The 16,788-nt window shown below is 37.2% G+C and overlaps 1 protein-coding gene across 2 annotated transcripts in view; it reads left to right on the top strand.

Moving 5' to 3' along the window:
* Positions 1 to 47: 47 nt before the first annotated feature.
* The window catches only part of ANAPC10 (anaphase promoting complex subunit 10), a 39,399-nt gene continuing 22,658 nt past the window's right edge, over positions 48 to 16,788 (top strand). Inside the window, exons 1-4 of one of the 2 annotated variants that reach the window (XM_086747884.1) lie at positions 48 to 364; positions 6,517 to 6,633; positions 8,174 to 8,264; positions 9,017 to 9,137. In XM_086747884.1, coding sequence (XP_086604010.1) covers positions 6,519 to 6,633; positions 8,174 to 8,264; positions 9,017 to 9,137 — 327 coding nt within the window. In that variant the 5' untranslated portion in view covers positions 48 to 364; positions 6,517 to 6,518. The other variant, XM_086747883.1, reaches the window with a different exon arrangement.

Genomic DNA, 16,788 nt, shown 5'->3' with positions numbered 1-16,788 from the left:
GTGGGCGCCCTGAGGACGCGACGGTTGGTGACGCCATCTCCGGGTTACGCCGCCGCCGCCGCAGAGGCGCGTCAGGCGGCGAGGTGTGTCCGCTGTGCCGGCTCCCCGCCCTCAGCCCTGGGACAACTCGGTGAAGGGGAACACCGGGCCGTGACGGCCCGCACCGGCTGAGGGGAACCCCAGCGCGCATCGAGCTCCGGGGCGGGCTGCACCCCCTTTCCCCCCCCCCCCGCAATTCCCACCGTTGTCTTTTAAACTGGGCTCGCGCGGGGCTCTGCGCGTGCGCGCGGCGGGAGCCGGCCCTGCTCCCCCTTCGCCCGCCCCCTCGGCGCCCCTGACCGGCTGCAGCGGCTCCCGGGAGCAGGTGGGGACGCTGCTCCGTGCTGGGAGGACGAGGGGGGCACCGGGTTCCTTGCGTGTTTGTGGTGACCTCCCCCCGCCCCTCAGCTGGGAGAGGGGAGCATGAACGGGTGCTTAAGCGCAGGCGATGCGTTTCGTGAGTAGGTGTTGGTGCTTTATTTCCGATATTGAAGTATTTTGTAGGCCTGGGGGACGCAATGCAATACTGTAAAACTAAGTAATTATACTTAAAATCGTAATTAGAAGATCTGCAAAGAAGTGAGGGGAGGGGCTATCAAGGAGGCCTGAGTGAAAGCATTTGTCAGACTGGCTTTATTCTCTGGCTACTGTGTTTTATAAAGACTGCTTTCACCTAATGTGAGCATTTGTAAAGAGCTGGTAGCATCCTTTAAAGAACGGCTTATGTCCTTAATCAGTGATTTTGGAAGCCTGGGCTTGTATCGAAATACATTTTAGAAAAATGTATTTATTTAGATTGATTTGGGACACATGTATAAAAATTGCTAATGTAATTATCTTGTGTAGTTGCTGTAATTACCTTATTTTTAATGAAATATGTTTCTGTTTGTGACAATGAAAGACTTAACATTTTCACTAAGAGGCTTGAAGCAATGTACTGAAGACAGAGTGAAAATAATAGGTGTTTAAAATAGTGTTGAGAGAATAATCAGAGGGATCAAATGTGCAGGTGAGCTAGTTGTTGAAATAGGTCGTTACTGAGCATCATTATTAAATATTAATTAAACGTTATTAATTTGAATGTTCACTGTTTAATCTTCAATCTGAATAAAAAATAGGAGGCGTAGCGAGAGACTAGTTTCTGGATCTATCTTGAGATCTTTAAAGGCCTTAAACCAAAAGGGTCCATCCGAGGAAAATGAGAGCAGGGAAAAGAAATTGTCAGGTAAAAAGAATACTGCAAGTACGAAAATCAGAAAATCTAAGGTATGAAATCCCTTTCTGCTAGGAACAACAGGAAAAACAGTCTTATAAATCATGGGTGTTGAAAAATGCTGGAGTAGTCAGTGCAGCTTTTGTTCGATTTTGCTGGGAAAGTTGTAGTCAGATAGTTGGTAAAACTGAATGAAGTTACATGATGGGAATTCAATCAGAATAATTAAAAAAAAAAAAAGGCAAAGCTAGCTGAGCTTTGCTGAGCTCTGATCCCCTGAAAGATCCTGAGGAGATTGTTTGGGAAGAGAATTTGTCAGTAAGTAGAAGACAATTAAAAATAATGTGCAAACAGAAAATGGGCTAGTTGGTTTTGTAAGAACGGTCTGGGTTAAACTTTTTTTTTTTTTTCAGTAGCCAATGCAGTTATGAGGAAGGAATATAAGTGGTTTGTCTTGAGTTTTACAGGGTTTCTGCCATTGTCTGGGTTGGTTTTAAAAACAAACTACTGAAATGTCACCTAAAAATAATTTTTGTGAGAAGTTGTACAGCTGGTTGAAAAATTGCTTTTGAAGCTGACTCGTAAATAAGTTACTTTTAAACAGGGATGTCACAAAGTGTCCTCCTAGGGAGTTCTGTTTTGAATGTATTTTCACTGGTTTTTGTAATGGTGAAAAAAAAAATGGGTATGTTGCCAAGGTGGAGGAATTGCAAACACTGTACAGCTCGGGGTCCAAGTTCAAAATGATTTTGAGAAGGTTGATAGCAGATTGGAAATTAGTGTAATTAAGCTCGGTTAACAGACCTGAGGGAGGAAGAGAACCCAGGAAGGAAAAATCAAAGGCATAATTAGTGGAAAGGGTAATACTGAACAGCAAACAGTATTCCAAAAAAGCATTTGAGCACTGTAGCGCATAGTAAGTTAAATATTAATCATTAATATGATATCCTTTCAACTAGACAAATGATATTCTGGCATGTTAACAGATGTGATTAAATGTAAGACAAGCAAAATGATGAGTGTCCTCTGTTGAGTAAGGGCATTAGCTAAAATGGTATGGCTTTTTTTTTTAACCGTTGTATGTAGATCTCTTGACTCTGCAAGAATATTAGGTTTATAAAACTTGGTTTGTGAGGGAAACTTGGAAAGGCATAGGCACGCTAGAAAAGAGGAAACTAAGAGTGGACTTGGTGAGTGCTCCCTCATCTATAAAAGGTTGTTACATGAAGGTTAGTGATTAACGAGTCTTGAGAGAACAAGAGAAGAAATCATGCTTGTTTTTAGAAGGTAGTACTTGGGTTGGATGTTAAAGCAAAACGTTTGGCTTTTAAGTTGACAAAACAGTGAAGCTAGCTGTCCACAAAGATTGTGAAATCTCTTTTGTTGGAGAAGTAAATGGCTGGACAGCCATCTGTTGAGGACAGTCTGGTTTCTCAAAGGTCCTTACACGTGTGTGTTTAAACAGTTCTATGTGTACTAACACCATGAATTAGAAATTTTAGTTGGAGAAGACTGCTTTGGAATCTGCAAAAGTTTCCTTGAGCCTGGATTTTTAGGAAAGGACCATGACGTATCCTTTTCTATCTCCTCTTCGGTGTGTTGCGGAAGAGTATGTGTGTGCTTAGTGAAGGGTTTGCTTTCAAGTATGCACCTTTTAGAAGTGTCTTCCACTGGTATACTGAAAATGACCTGTCTGTTTTGATTGTGAAATGTAGGCTGTTGAACCGTTTTAATCTACTTCACTCTGTTTATAAACTGTATGTTTGTTAAAATATCTTTAATGGCTGCCACTTCACAGGGATGTTCTCTGGAAAAGAGCAAGAATGCTGAAGATGCTGAGATATAAAGAATTCAAGGATGAGGGGAAAAAAAAAAGCTTGGCCAGCATCTTGTTTTGATCAAAGGATGTTAATACCATATAGTAGAAAGTGGCAAAATGGAAGTGTGATGTTGATCATGTCATTAAGACATTAATGTATTAATGTTGTTAATGAGGAAACAGCAGCCTATTAATGATCTTTCGGAATAACTGACTTGGAAAAGTGGAGATGTTTCCAGACAATACTTCCATAGATTCAGTGTGTCTTTCCATTTTTCAGCACATGTCAAGGAGAAGAGCTTCTAGACAGAATACTTGTTTTTACACAGCCTGAAAAAATTAAGAAAAAAAAATTCTAATTCCATTATCTTCTTGGGTTAAGAAAATGTTTTGTTTCATTTTTATTTGGTGACTTAAATTACTTTTAATGTTAAGTATTTGTGTCTTGTCCAAAATGAGATACTTGTATTTCTGCTAGTAAAATGTCCAAAAGCGTTACTTGGGTGAGCTGACCTGTTGTTGTATTATTTTTCCTTAGTACTTCTGTCAGTTTTCTGCTTAGAGTAGTGGGAAGCTTCAGCAAAGCTATCCAGAATATATTGTTACTAAGCTGGTTAAACAGAAATTGTAATGAAAAACTGACTTGATTAGTTCAACTCATGAGTTCAAATCTTGAAGATTTTCAGTCTTTCACATTGCAAATGCACGATTTTTGGTTGGCTTATTTGCCAGCAATGGTTTGGAGCTGAAATCTGGATCTTGAGTAGCTTTGCCTATTAAATAGAAGGAAACAAGCTCAGTTTAAGACAGTAGGAAACTTGGATGGCGTTTCTTGCTGTGTATTTCAGAACCCCTCTTTTGTGAACCAGTGCAATACAAATCTTGTCAGTGATAAGTTGTTTAAAACCACCCTGCATGCAATCTCAACATCATTGTCTTAAGGGAGTCTTTGTATGTTAAAATTCTAGTAATTTTTCTAAAAAGCATGTGTAATGAATTTTCTGGGGTAATCTGAGTGTACAATGTAACTTCTGTGATTCACCTTATTTTGGTGGATTTTGATGGGATGTTTGCATACTCCTTATGTCTTAAGGTAGGGTTTTTCGTTGATCTGACAATAGCTATTTCTGGGAATGAAGATGTGAGTGTCGAATTTGGAGTTTTTTGTTGATTTTCTCTTGAAGTCAAAATAATAAAGAAGTGTGAAGGCTTGCTGATTATGATATTCAAGAGATGTTTTGTATCCAATGAATAATTTAGCTTTGATTTTTGAAGTTGAATTTTTCTATGTGTACTTTTAGAGATGAGAACAACAACATTATTAGTTACTGTATAGATCTGAGAATTAAAATGAATGCAACTCAACCTCTCTTAGTTGATTCGTTGTCACAAAAGTAACAAAACAGCGCAGAGTTTGGACTACTAGGTGATTTGAGCTCAGTAGGTGATTTTTGAAGGTCCCTTCCACCAATCCAATTCTGTGAAAATGTTTGATTTTCAGGTAGCGGTGAACTAAGCGTTTTGTATTTTTTTTCCAATACTGTTTTAAACACTTAGAAGACTAGAATATTTGTGACATCATGTTTTATTGAAATTGCTATCAGTAAATTTAGAGTTGTATTAGGTAGCCACTAGAGTAAGTTATTTATTTTCTCTTCTAGTCTAAAATCTATGCTGCAGATACACAGCTTTATGGTGTAGACAGGCTCTTTAAAACACAGCTGTTTTTTATTGAACTATTGTAAATACCTGATAAAAGTTTTAAGGAGGATAATTCAATATTTAAATACAGTGACTAGGGAAGATTTGTTTGCTAGGTTCTTGTTATAGGAATGGCTAAATGGGTTACCTGTTTAATTTTTTTAATAGCTTGATATTTGTTTTGAAAAAAACCTTTTCTGTATGGGCAAGAATTTAAAACATCTTATTGCATGAATTTTTTAATCACACGGCATTAGGATTAGTGTAGCTGTGAATTATATGAGAATATATTTGCTATCTGTAAGATTAGCTGTGTAGTGTGCAACGCACTTGTCTGAGAATGATGTTTGAGCAAAGCTTTCTGTTTCTGGCCTTGCTGTTGTCAGTACTTAGATTTTACTGCACATGTAATCATTTCTTCAGATTTTTTGGTGATAGTCAGGGCTGCAGTCTTGTATATGAGAAAGCAGTAAAAAACCCCTAGAAGTCTGTCTCAAGTCTGTGTTTGCAAAATGGAAAAAAAAAAAAATAGCCAAGGGCCTATAGAAAGTGGTGTGGACAGCAATTCAGATTTTCTGTGTCTGACAAAGAGTTTTAGCTGCAGAGTTGCTTTTACGTAGAAAATCTTGTCGCTACCTTGTATCACTTCTGTGGGTAAGGTCCGGATCCTGCGGATACCAGCCTAGTTCACCGCCCCGTTTGCTGTCTAGGCGAGGTACTGGAAGACTTTTTCTGAGATTAGCAGAGAACAACACTATGTCATGTATGTAAGAGAAGGATTAGAAGTCAACCCAATTTCCTGACTCTTGAGTGTTTTATGTTTAATTTTAAGCTTTCATGTAGTTCCATGCAAGGAACTTATGTTTCTTTGGAGTTTTAGTTTGTTTGTTTGTTTGGAGGTTTGTGGTTTTCTTTTTTATTTTTTATTTTTCCCCAGAAAAGTCTTTTAACTTGCTTGCTAGGGAGTAGTAAGGTGCTCTATACTATAGGAAACCCAACATGATTATGTTGCAGTATATATGGTAGTAGTCTAGGTGTTGGCACTGAAGGGGATTACCTAGCAGCGCAAGTCCCAGGTTAATGATTCCAGATGAGGCTGTGAAGTTAAGGAAATGGACCATGGATAAATGTGGCAATAACCAATCCCTACCAAATTAGAGACTGTATGGTCTGTTTAAACTCTCATTTCATATTTTTAGGCAGAAGTATCTCGAGGAGGATGGGCTTGCTCTAGCTCTTGAATAGGCTTCTGAACTTGCAGATTGATAAAACTCTTAAGTGTATGTGGGGGAGGGAAATTAAGTTGTAGCCTTTAAATCGACAGGGTCTGTTTTAATTTCTTAAAAACAAACTAACCTGTGAAAAAAACAAATCCTGAAACCCTGACTAACTCGGTATGTGTGAGTTAGAATGATACAAGTAAAATATATCTTATGAATGTTCCAAGTATGTATTGAATTTTTAAGGACACAAAATTTACGTGTATGTGGAACCTTTTATTTAAATATATATTTATTTTTTACTTTACATATATAATTTTATTATGTATATAAACAAAAGTTTCTGCAGACATGCAAAAATGTATACATATAAGTGTATGTATATATGTATAAACCACATTCTGTAGACTGTTACATAAGTGTGAGGCCAAATAATCAAAGCATCTGTATGAACAAACACAACCCTTTAACTTTCCCATCAAGCTAAGAATGTATCGACTAACTCACTTGTTTTATTTTACTAGAAATGACTACCCCAAACAAGACACCACCCGGTGCTGATCCAAAGCAGTTAGAGAGGACTGGTACTGTTAGAGAAATAGGCTCACAAGCAGTTTGGTCACTTTCATCCTGTAAGCCAGGTAAAATTACAACAAATGGTGTAAAAAGCTGAATGTATATTTTTCTTCTTAGAATGTATATTACTTTATGTTTTGATAAGAAGACGTAGATACAGAGTGTAGCAGTAAAACTGCTGTAGTGTAAGCTGTATGGGTAGCCGCTACAAATAATTTTGGCCTGATACGTATTTGATGCAATATGAAAGTTATAGCTATGTCAGAAATACTACAATGAAGAAATATCTCATTTTAACAAAACAGATCTTTTACTGATTTTATACTAAGTTGGTCTTTTTACTTACACACTGAACAGACTTAGCCGTGTGAGCAAAAACACACCCAGCACTGTGTGATTGTGTCTATGCTTTGTCATTTTCATAGAATCATAGAATGGTTAGGGTTGGAAGGGACCTTCAAAGGTCATCTAGTCCAACCCCCCTGCAAGGAGCAGGGACATCCCCGACTGGATCAGGTTGCTCAGAGCCTCATCCAGCCTGGCCTTGAATGTTTCCAGGGATGGGGCTAGGTATCTTTGGTTTTTAACTTAGAAAAATCCTGCAGCTGGGCGTTGTAAGTGTTCTGTCCAAACTTTGTGTGGATTCAGCCATTATAGTGTAGCTTCCTGAAATCCTGCAAGTAAAATGAAACTATCATAAATGGTCCTGAGGTGCAGTTAAAGATAACTTATACCTGCTCAAAATACCTTAAAATCTGTGTTCTTTTTGTTTGAGATGGCTGAGTTACTATTTCAGAAACCTCTGTTCCGAATGGATCTGTTATCTTGCTGCAGCCTAGAATCAATGATCCCTTTATGTCACAATATTGTGCTCAGCCTGAATGTCCTTACTCTGATATCGTAGTATCTTACTTGGAGAAAAATATCATATGGTTTAGTTACTTCAAACCGAGTGAAGATAATATTTTATTGCAGATTAAACTTCAACTGCTGAATTGAAATTGCAGCTAGCGTGGGCAACCAATAAAAGGGTGTGACTAGTAAAAGGGTAGATAATGAGGGAATGGAAAAATTAAGATTTGGAGTTGTCTCTTTAAATGTGGCAGCATTAACTTTCAGGAATACTGTTTTTGGCATCTATTGCTTATTCTAGCTACTAACTTGAAAAAGTAAAAATGTTTCAGGAGACTACTTGAAAATAAAATATTTAGCTAAAGTTTTATAATAAATGAGTGATCTCTGCTAATGGCTTTCCTTTAGTTCAGCAGCTATATTATAGAATAGGTGGAAAAGCGTAACCATTGAAGTACTGTTCTTGCAGTTAGTATGAATTACTACTTAACTATTTGAAATTCCAGGATATGGTAAATAGTTTCAAACCCTACAGACTTCAGTAGGAGATAAGAAAGTACTGAGCTTTGATTGACAGATTTCCCTGTTTCAGTTTTGCATCACATAGACACAACTTGGATATCTAGAAATACTTCCTTATGTTATAACTTAGGATACATACTTTAGTTTGTAACAGCTGAAGGAAAGTTATGTCTGTGATGTCTGCATTATGGAAATGGGGTACTCAAGACTATCGCATTTTCTTTTTCTTAGGATTTGGAGTGGATCAGTTACGAGATGATAATCTAGAAACTTACTGGCAGTCAGATGGATCACAGCCTCATTTGGTGAACATCCAGTTTAGGTATTAAAAATTACTCTGGATGGGTTAGGGTGTTTTGTATAACTTTGTATTGATTACTGTTCACCAAGGTAGGAATTTTTGAAGTGCAAAGACTCCTGGGTTAATCCTGTTACCCAACTGGTAAGAAGCCAATTAGATAGCATTTATAAAAATTAGATTTCCAAATGTTATGGTTACTAAATGTCTAAATAAGCAACAAAAAGGAATGTTGAATAGTATGTAATTTGTAACAGTGTCACATTTTTGTCCTGTTTTTCTGTCTGAGTGTAATTTGAAGGGTAGGTTTTTGAAGTAGTCCTGTATGACTTAACAAATGATTATTGGAGAAACCTTTTCCTATTCTGTGTGTAGGATGTTTTCAGTCCTTTTTCTTTGACCAGACTCTTAAGATGAGGTTAGATGTTTGTCACCTTCTGAAATTTTATTTCTGGAGAAGTCTGGTATAGTAATAGAGCCTGTATTTGGTGAGCTAAGCATATGCTTCATCACGTACAAGTGCTTGTTTGACATCTTGGCCTTTTTTTGTATTTTTTGGAATACTGACACTTCTGAAGGCAGACAAAAGAGAACAGTGAAAATCAACTCTATGTGCTTAACTTAATGTGGAAAAACACCTAGTTGCTTTAACAGTGAGGTTCTTATAAATCAGTAGACACACTTGTATTAAGTTCTTGGTTATTACAAACTAGCAGTAAACTCATCCTTAATATTTTTCTTCACCATGCTTACATAACTTTTGTTGCTTCTTGCAGAAGAAAAACAACAGTGAAGACATTATGTATTTATGCAGACTACAAATCTGATGAAAGTTACACTCCGAGCAAAATCTCTGTCAGAGTAGGAAATAATTTTCATAATCTCCAGGAAATCCGGGTAGGTCAATGATGCTTTGCTTTCTGTCTTAAAATAATCCTCTCTCATTAGGACATCTGATGTAGTAAAATTGTCTTTGGAGGTAAAATATGGCATTGTGCTTGGAGGGGGAAAGTGACTGGGTTTATTTTTATGTTTACTTTTATTTTTTATCTTGTGAATTTATTAGACTGGTTTCTGTTTTTATCAGGCTCCGTTACCAACATGGTTATACCAGACTTGATATATAGATCCTGTAATGGAATAAAGAGTGGAATTTTCCAGAGCAGGGCTGTTTAGAATTGGTTAAGCTTTGATCTCCTTAAAATACCTGCAAGCCCTATGCATTACGTACATCAAAAGGGAGACTTAGCTCTTAAATAGTTGCATTTTTAGACTTTTAAAAAAAAAAAGGCATGAATTCAAGTTTTCGTGAATGGGTTGCTCAGCTATTGAATCTCACTAGAAATCAGAATTTAAAATGACAGGTTTTAGTTATGGCTGTGTATGGTACATAAATATCTTTGGAGTCCGGATTTCATTTTTGGGAGGCTACATGTACTCTTATTAACTGGTAGCATCTGATTGAAAGTTCACTTTGAGACCCTGGCAAAAAAGAAATCGGGACACAAGGCCTGATCATCAGTTACGCAAAGGTTTCTTTGTGTTCTACTGGTTAGAGGATCCTCATGTAAATGAGAATCTGTTACATATTTGCTAATAGCTGACTAGCCACTAATGATGATGAGAGCTAGGGGAATTGCAACACCAGCTTTTCCAAAATCATACATAAAGCAAGCAAGATACCAGTTTAAGTTGTAAGTCTAACACATCTGATTGTAATTTACATTAATAAATAATGTTTTGCTTTTGAGTATAGTTTCTAAGCTTTTGCGGTGCTTTTTTTTGTACTGAGATGTAGAAATTTTGGAAGGGGTGCAATATTTTTGCTTTTAAAAAGATGATGCAAAATCCAATTTCCATTTCTGTAGATATGACATTTGATGCTGAAGACTTTGAATGGGACATAGATTTGTAGTGTTTTGTTAATGTTTTTATTTACAAAAGTGTAGTTGTCAAAACCGTTATTTTTTTGTGGTGACACTTATAGCCAGAAGAAGTTTATTTGATTGAACAATTGAGATCAGATTTGAGTTGCTTTAACTGCTTATTTTTGCTAGACTTTTGGTAAATAGTAAAGGCAGATTTGAAATAATCCATGATCTTTGTAGAAGTCCACCTTGTAAACTAATGAGTTTACTCATGAGCAGGTATTTTTGCTAATTTTGAGTTACGGTAGCCTCATATTTCAGATTCCTCTTCTCTGGAGTTCAGCAGCTACTGGCTGATATATTGGGAAGGTTTAACCTGCCTTTCTTATATGGCAGGTGTTAAAATAACAGACAGATCAGAATGATGAGATAAGGAAGGTGCTAAATAATGGTTTGAATTTTGCTTTTGGGATTTTAATTGTTTTTTTTTTCAGGTTTAAGTTACCAACAGGAGCAACTTAGAAGCAGAAGGTTGGAGATGTAGTAGGAATAGAAAGTGTAGTAAACACGTATGCCTCTATTATGTTGGTGCTATCTATCTATCGATACCCTTTCCGTAATTTGTGATGTTCTCTCAAGATTTGAATTATACTTTTATTCTAAATCTTAAATGGAATGATCTTGACTATTTTTTAAAAATTAAATGTTCTTTTGAAAGAAATGAATCATCACATCACATTACTTTGACTTCCATCAGCTGCAAATTCTGCCTTAATCTTAATTGCATTGTGGTGATTTGGGAGTTGCACGTTGTGTAAAAGTAACAGCAGCTGGATATTTTCCTTGGTAGGCTACGGGTCTGTTTTCCGAGTGTCCACTAGATGTCATTGTTGTCCTTAAATAGCAGTTTGATTTTGTGCTTATGGTCTGCTCCTCCAATAACCGAATAATTACCCTTTTATAATAATGTTTAGTACATTATACATATAACTACAATAACGTAAGTTTCTTATACAGTGGTAAACTTTCACTTTTGAGGGTATATGTGTTATTAAAGATGTATAGAAACAATAAAATGTATAATAAGCGTATTAGTCTTCCGCAGTTTCTCAGGCAATGTTTCTTTACCTTTTTTCTTGCTAAATGCAGGCTTCTATACATAATGTATTTACTTAAAGAAGGCACTTCTAAATGAAACAAGTTACTAGTCTCTGTTGTAGTATATTAGTAGATTGTAATATGTTACATGAGAGCAGTAATTTTTATGCATACCACATGCTCATATGCTTTTTTACTTCAAAACCAAGATGAAAATATGGTCAAGCTGCTTACTAATGAGGTACAGTACTTCAGTGCCTTAAAATACTGGTGACTAACTTTGTCGCCACTGTACTGTTACATGTTGATATCAATTTCCATATGTTCTAAACTGTTTGATACTCAGAATGTGTTTCTTAAATTTTCCTTCAGTCTTGAAGCCTTCTCTTTTCTTCAGCTTCCCTGACACACAGGCAGGTTATTAAAGCAATGTGAACAGTTATGAGCTTTTCAGAGAAATCTGCTTAATTATACAATGATTCCATTAGCTTCAGGACTGATTAACTGGGTGGAAAATCCAGCTAAATCATTTTATATTTTTCCATGGATGCTTGCCCAGCTCATGGTGTCTAATGAAAGTCCTGTGATGCCTCCAAGTGCTTTCTTCCTAATGGTCTAATTTTCAAAACAATGCAGTGTGCTGTTAGGCTAGGTTTTATCACTAATAAAAGATTAGCTTTAGTTTGTGGTCTAGTATGTAGGCATGTCCTTTTTGGAACCTAAGATGAAATTATTTTCTGAATTTTTTTTTTTTTTTCCCCCTCTGAGAAACAAGTCATTTATACCACATCCTATGGGTGAGAACAGCCATCATAATCTGGCAGTATTATTCCCTTGCTCAGCTAGGGTTAAGGTGTATGCAGTAAGCCACCTCCTCTGACTTAAGTGCCTTTTTATCACAGCTAAGCTTGGAGAGCAAATATTTTCTCATTTCCAGTCTCAGAGTTCTCCCACATAATGGTGCAGTCTGGATGGACAAGATAGCCTAAAGAGGCATTTTTGGAACAGCATCCAGACCCTTCAGTATGTGATTTATGTTATTACACTTTCTCACAATATGAAAATAACCCACCACAAAGCACATGAGTGAAATGTTGGCTACAATACAAGACATCTCTGATCTCTTCTAATAATGCTTACCTGCTTGTTGCCTTTGTACCTCTCCAAGACATTTAGGTCATCGGCAGTTCATCTTGCCGTAAAAAGATTAAGTGTTACGATGCTACATGTATGTAAGATTTCAGGTTATATTCACCTAGTAGTTTCAATGGCTTCTGCTGTCAGCCTATAATGCAGGGACTTTACACAGCAAAGCAAGGCACCTGTAAACTCTTGTATTAGCCAGTTCTACATCTTTGGATATAAAAGACACTCTGGGAAGGTGTGGGTCAGACTTTCTGAAAACAGTAGCTCACTTCTTGCATTAGTTCATATCTGAGAAGCCATTGGTGTTTAATCTCAAAATTAAAGTTGCTTTAAGAGGCAGAACCCCCTCCTGAAAGAGACAAAGTCTTCTATTCTGCTGTGCCTTGTAGAGGACTCAGTAACAGAATGTGGCATACATATCATGGCTAGGTAAGATACAGGTATAATTTGCTTCCTATTCCAGTAGGAGTTAGTTCTTCCAGCACACATTTTTGACTTTTCCTTGATTTTTGATTTGGAGTAGGACATGTTTTTCATTTAGTTGTTTGTGTAGTTCAGAGAAACTGCCAAGCCTTGTGATAGGACCAAACCATTGCTAGTGCATGACATTGTTATGTGTACTTTGCTTTTCAAATTGCTTAAGGGTAGTAATAATCCACATGGCAGAGAAGATGTATTAGTGTTCAGACCTAAAAGGAAATGATCAGAAATAGAATCACAGAATCATAGAATGGCTAGGGTTGGAAGGGACCTTCAAAGGTCATCTAGTCCAACCCCCATACTCGGTTGGAGGGGGTACAGGAAGCCACTGTCAGTGAATATGCTTTCTATGCAGTAGGGCAAATCTGCAAACAGATTATATTGTGGCTTTGTGTAAGCTAGGTAAGGAAGGTGTTTGCTCTTTGCTTCTTTCAGAAGCCAAGAGTCTGAAGCAGTGCTGCTGGAACAAGGTAACTTCCTGGTTAACAACCTTCATAGGCACGCAGTGCCTGTCACTGGGCAGCCATGGGTGGCCCTTGTGTAGGAAAAAGACACTTTGTTACTGGTGGTCCTATGTAGTAGCCTTTGCATCAAGGAATGATACTAAGTATTAAACATTGCTCTGGAAGATGCATGCTTTCGCTCAGTTGCTATTTGTTTCCTGCCTGGAACAAAAGCCTACCTCACCTTTTCAACAGGACTTGGTTCTGAAGGTGACTGAAGACTCAGGTGAAAGCCCTGTTATCTTAATAGGTCTTTGCTGGCAACAGTGTGAGTCCTTTGTTTCAACTTCTGTTTTCTTTTTGTTGAATTCCTGTCTATTTTGTTTTCAGTTTGTTTTCTAGCCCCTTTGGTCTTGGCGTTTTGTAACCAGGTGCTCCGGAGCTGTTGCGAGGACAGCAGGCTCCCCGGTGGTGTGGTGTTGTGACCGAGCACCACGGACAAGGCCACTTCTTTACTGATTTAAGAGATTCTGCACTAGCGCAGGGGGTTATCAGCCAGAGGAACGCTTAAACTGGGGAGCTTTTCTGAGAGGTGGTTAAGGAAGTCTGACCCTATTTTAATCTCTTTACTCCTGCAGTGTCCAGTGATAGTAGGGCAGAGGCTGGACTTTTCTAGACATTTTCTGAAATCCAACAGCTAGCAATCTCAACCTGTTTTCTGTATGTGAAATCAGCTTAGATACTGAGAAACAAGGAGATGTCATAGGACTGTTGCAAGCTAATGAATCAAGAAAATGTACTGCTTCTGAGTTTCTGATCAGACATTGCTAAGGTGCATTTTAAACTGTTTTCCTCTGAAGATGGAGTACTGAGTTATTGCCTTATTTAGATTCCTGACTAGGCTTCAAATACTTTGGGTTAGAAACCATTCCTCTGTGGTCTATCTTCCATATAAGAAAAGATGCATTTCTGAACCCTAATTATTCATTGGGTTCAGAATATCAGTTAAAAATATTCAGTCTGCTTTCTGCAAACTACATCTGATGCTAAGAAAAGACTAAGCTTTAGTTTTATAGAATTTCAAACTATAGTCTTTGTTGTGTGTCTCTAGAATGCTCTGCAGATGAGGTCGTCGCATCAGCTTGTTCATTTTGATTGTTATCTTGCTGTTATGCTACTTCGGTATGGATTTAATTAATTGGGATGCAGACAGTACCTGTTCCTTACATCTGAAATTTACCAGCACTGGAAATCTGCAAAGCAGGGGAGTAGAATGATCCACTGGTGTTGGTTAGTTATTGAACCTTGTGATTGATGTCAAGGGGAAGGTTCAAGTTTAGGAAGTAGGGTTCTTTCCGTTTGATGTGGTTGATACTACATATTTCCACCTTTCAGCAGAGAGGATATTTTGAGAGTCACCAACTGGGATGTTCACATGCACGCCTCTTTACAAAAGAAAGGCTAATTTAATGACAAAACATCACTGTTCCCTGCCAATGTCATCATTGCGGTAGATGACATGACCTGCTTATCATTCCTGTGCTTATGGAAATCAACTAATATATGCTTCAAACTGTGGAAAGGGTGAACAAGATTGCAGTTTTCCTGCTTTTTATACCCTGGAGTAGTAATACCTTGGAATGGAGCTTACTATGCAATAATGAGAAATGCAGTTATTGAAATAGCCTTTGTGTATATGAGGTGTGTGTGTGCAAATAGCAAGATCTGCATTAGATCTAGAAGAATTCTGAAGAATGCAAGATTATTTTGGTCCACACATCATAAAATTGTTAAACATTGTTACGTTACCTTGCTCTGAAATGGTAGTTTAAGAGAAATAAACATCTCTTATGTTGGATCTTAGAGAAAAAAAGCGGAAAACTAAACATTGTTTTTATGCTGTGGCATGTGTTGCATGTAGAAAGACACTTTTTTCTTGTTTTGTATCCCAGCATTCAAAAACAATTCTATGAAGGAACCGCAGAGGGAGTCAATTAGGCAAGGGTACACTAAAGAGGCCCTGTATTTTTGATACTGTCAGTCTGACTTTACCTTCTGAAGCAGAGAAAAAGCCATGTATAAAAAAAGTGGCCACAGCTCCATGGAAGGCAGGAACTTGATGAAGTACAGAGCTTTCCTCAAGGGAACTCAAGTATATAGAGGCTACGAACTGATCGAAGCACAAAATTTTACATATATGTGAAAGCCTTGCTGGAATTATAACCTTTTTCACGATTATTTGATCTGAGTTCCACCATGGAAAAGGAATTGGACAATGTGTATGATTGATTTTTTTTTTTTTTTTCATGTAAAAGTGAAAGAGCTTCTCTCTTCATTGCCATTGAGAAAAGGCAAGATAACTTACTAATCAATTTGACATTACTCATTTGTGTTATGCTGTATAATACCTGTTTTGTAGCAAGTGTTTGGTTACATAGTTTCATCTCTTTTCTGTGCATGAAGTTTTAGTAGGAGGACTTGAAGAGATTTCTTAAAAAGCTTGTTTATTATATATTTTACTTCTGTAAAAATCTTTTTTGGTATAGATGGCTAAAAATTTCAGTTAAAAAACATGATGTCAATGTGTCAATGCAGGGAAGCTGTCCTCTAATATGATGGGGGAATTTTTCATAGGCTTTAATGCAAGCCTCTACTAGTGTATTCTAATTAGAATACTACAAACAAATTCCAGTCCTTTCTCTGGCATACAGGAGCAGGTTGCAGGTAGTGCTCTGTGTGTAGAAGGAGAGCACCACATACTTGAACTTTTTATATTAGTATTTCAGTTTATATCTGACTGATTCAATCTTGTAATTGTGTTGTTCATTGGTACCAGATTGTGAGTGCTGGACACTTTTGTTCGAATGAATTAGTTCTGTCTAGAATTCCCTGGTTTGCACTGGTATAATTTACATTTATCTTAAGAAAACCCCACAAAACCAAGGTAAAGCAACATAAAGTTCCTTCTTCATTTAAGCCAAAATAAAGCACTCCCCCTTCCAGTCCTTAAAACCTATTGTTCCCATTTGTTCATCAATTTGTTCTATTGACTTGACTTTTCTTGGTAACATTTTTCAAAGCTATTAGTTTTCAATGGTGCTTTAATACTGGTTAAATAGCCATTAGAGATTTAATATACTGAGTGAAAAACACAGAGGTATACAAAGTTGATTGTTTTATGGAATCTATATTTCCTTATTGATTATATCTGTGATTGTCTCCTGTACTACAGACTTCCCAGATGGTTTTGGTAGGCTTTTCAGTTTTTGTAATATCTGTATAATACCTGAAGTGGTAGAGTAGAGCCATGAAAGATTGCTGGTTTTCCATGATAGTTTATTACCTTCTTAATATCCCCGAAGGATTTGATCAGTGAAGACTTGAATAATGAAGAGCAGTGTACTAATAGACTAGCCCCTTTACCATTCCAAATTAGTGAAAATGAAGAATCTTTGCAAAAAGATTTTGTAGGAAGGGTGAAGGGGAGTACAGGTATGTGTTAATAGAAGTTCT

This window comes from Chlamydotis macqueenii, chromosome 4, assembly GCF_036417535.1.
Source record: "Chlamydotis macqueenii isolate bChlMac1 chromosome 4, bChlMac1.mat, whole genome shotgun sequence".
Lineage (NCBI taxonomy): Eukaryota > Metazoa > Chordata > Aves > Otidiformes > Otididae > Chlamydotis > Chlamydotis macqueenii.
This window is presented reverse-complemented; position numbering and strand designations above follow the sequence as displayed.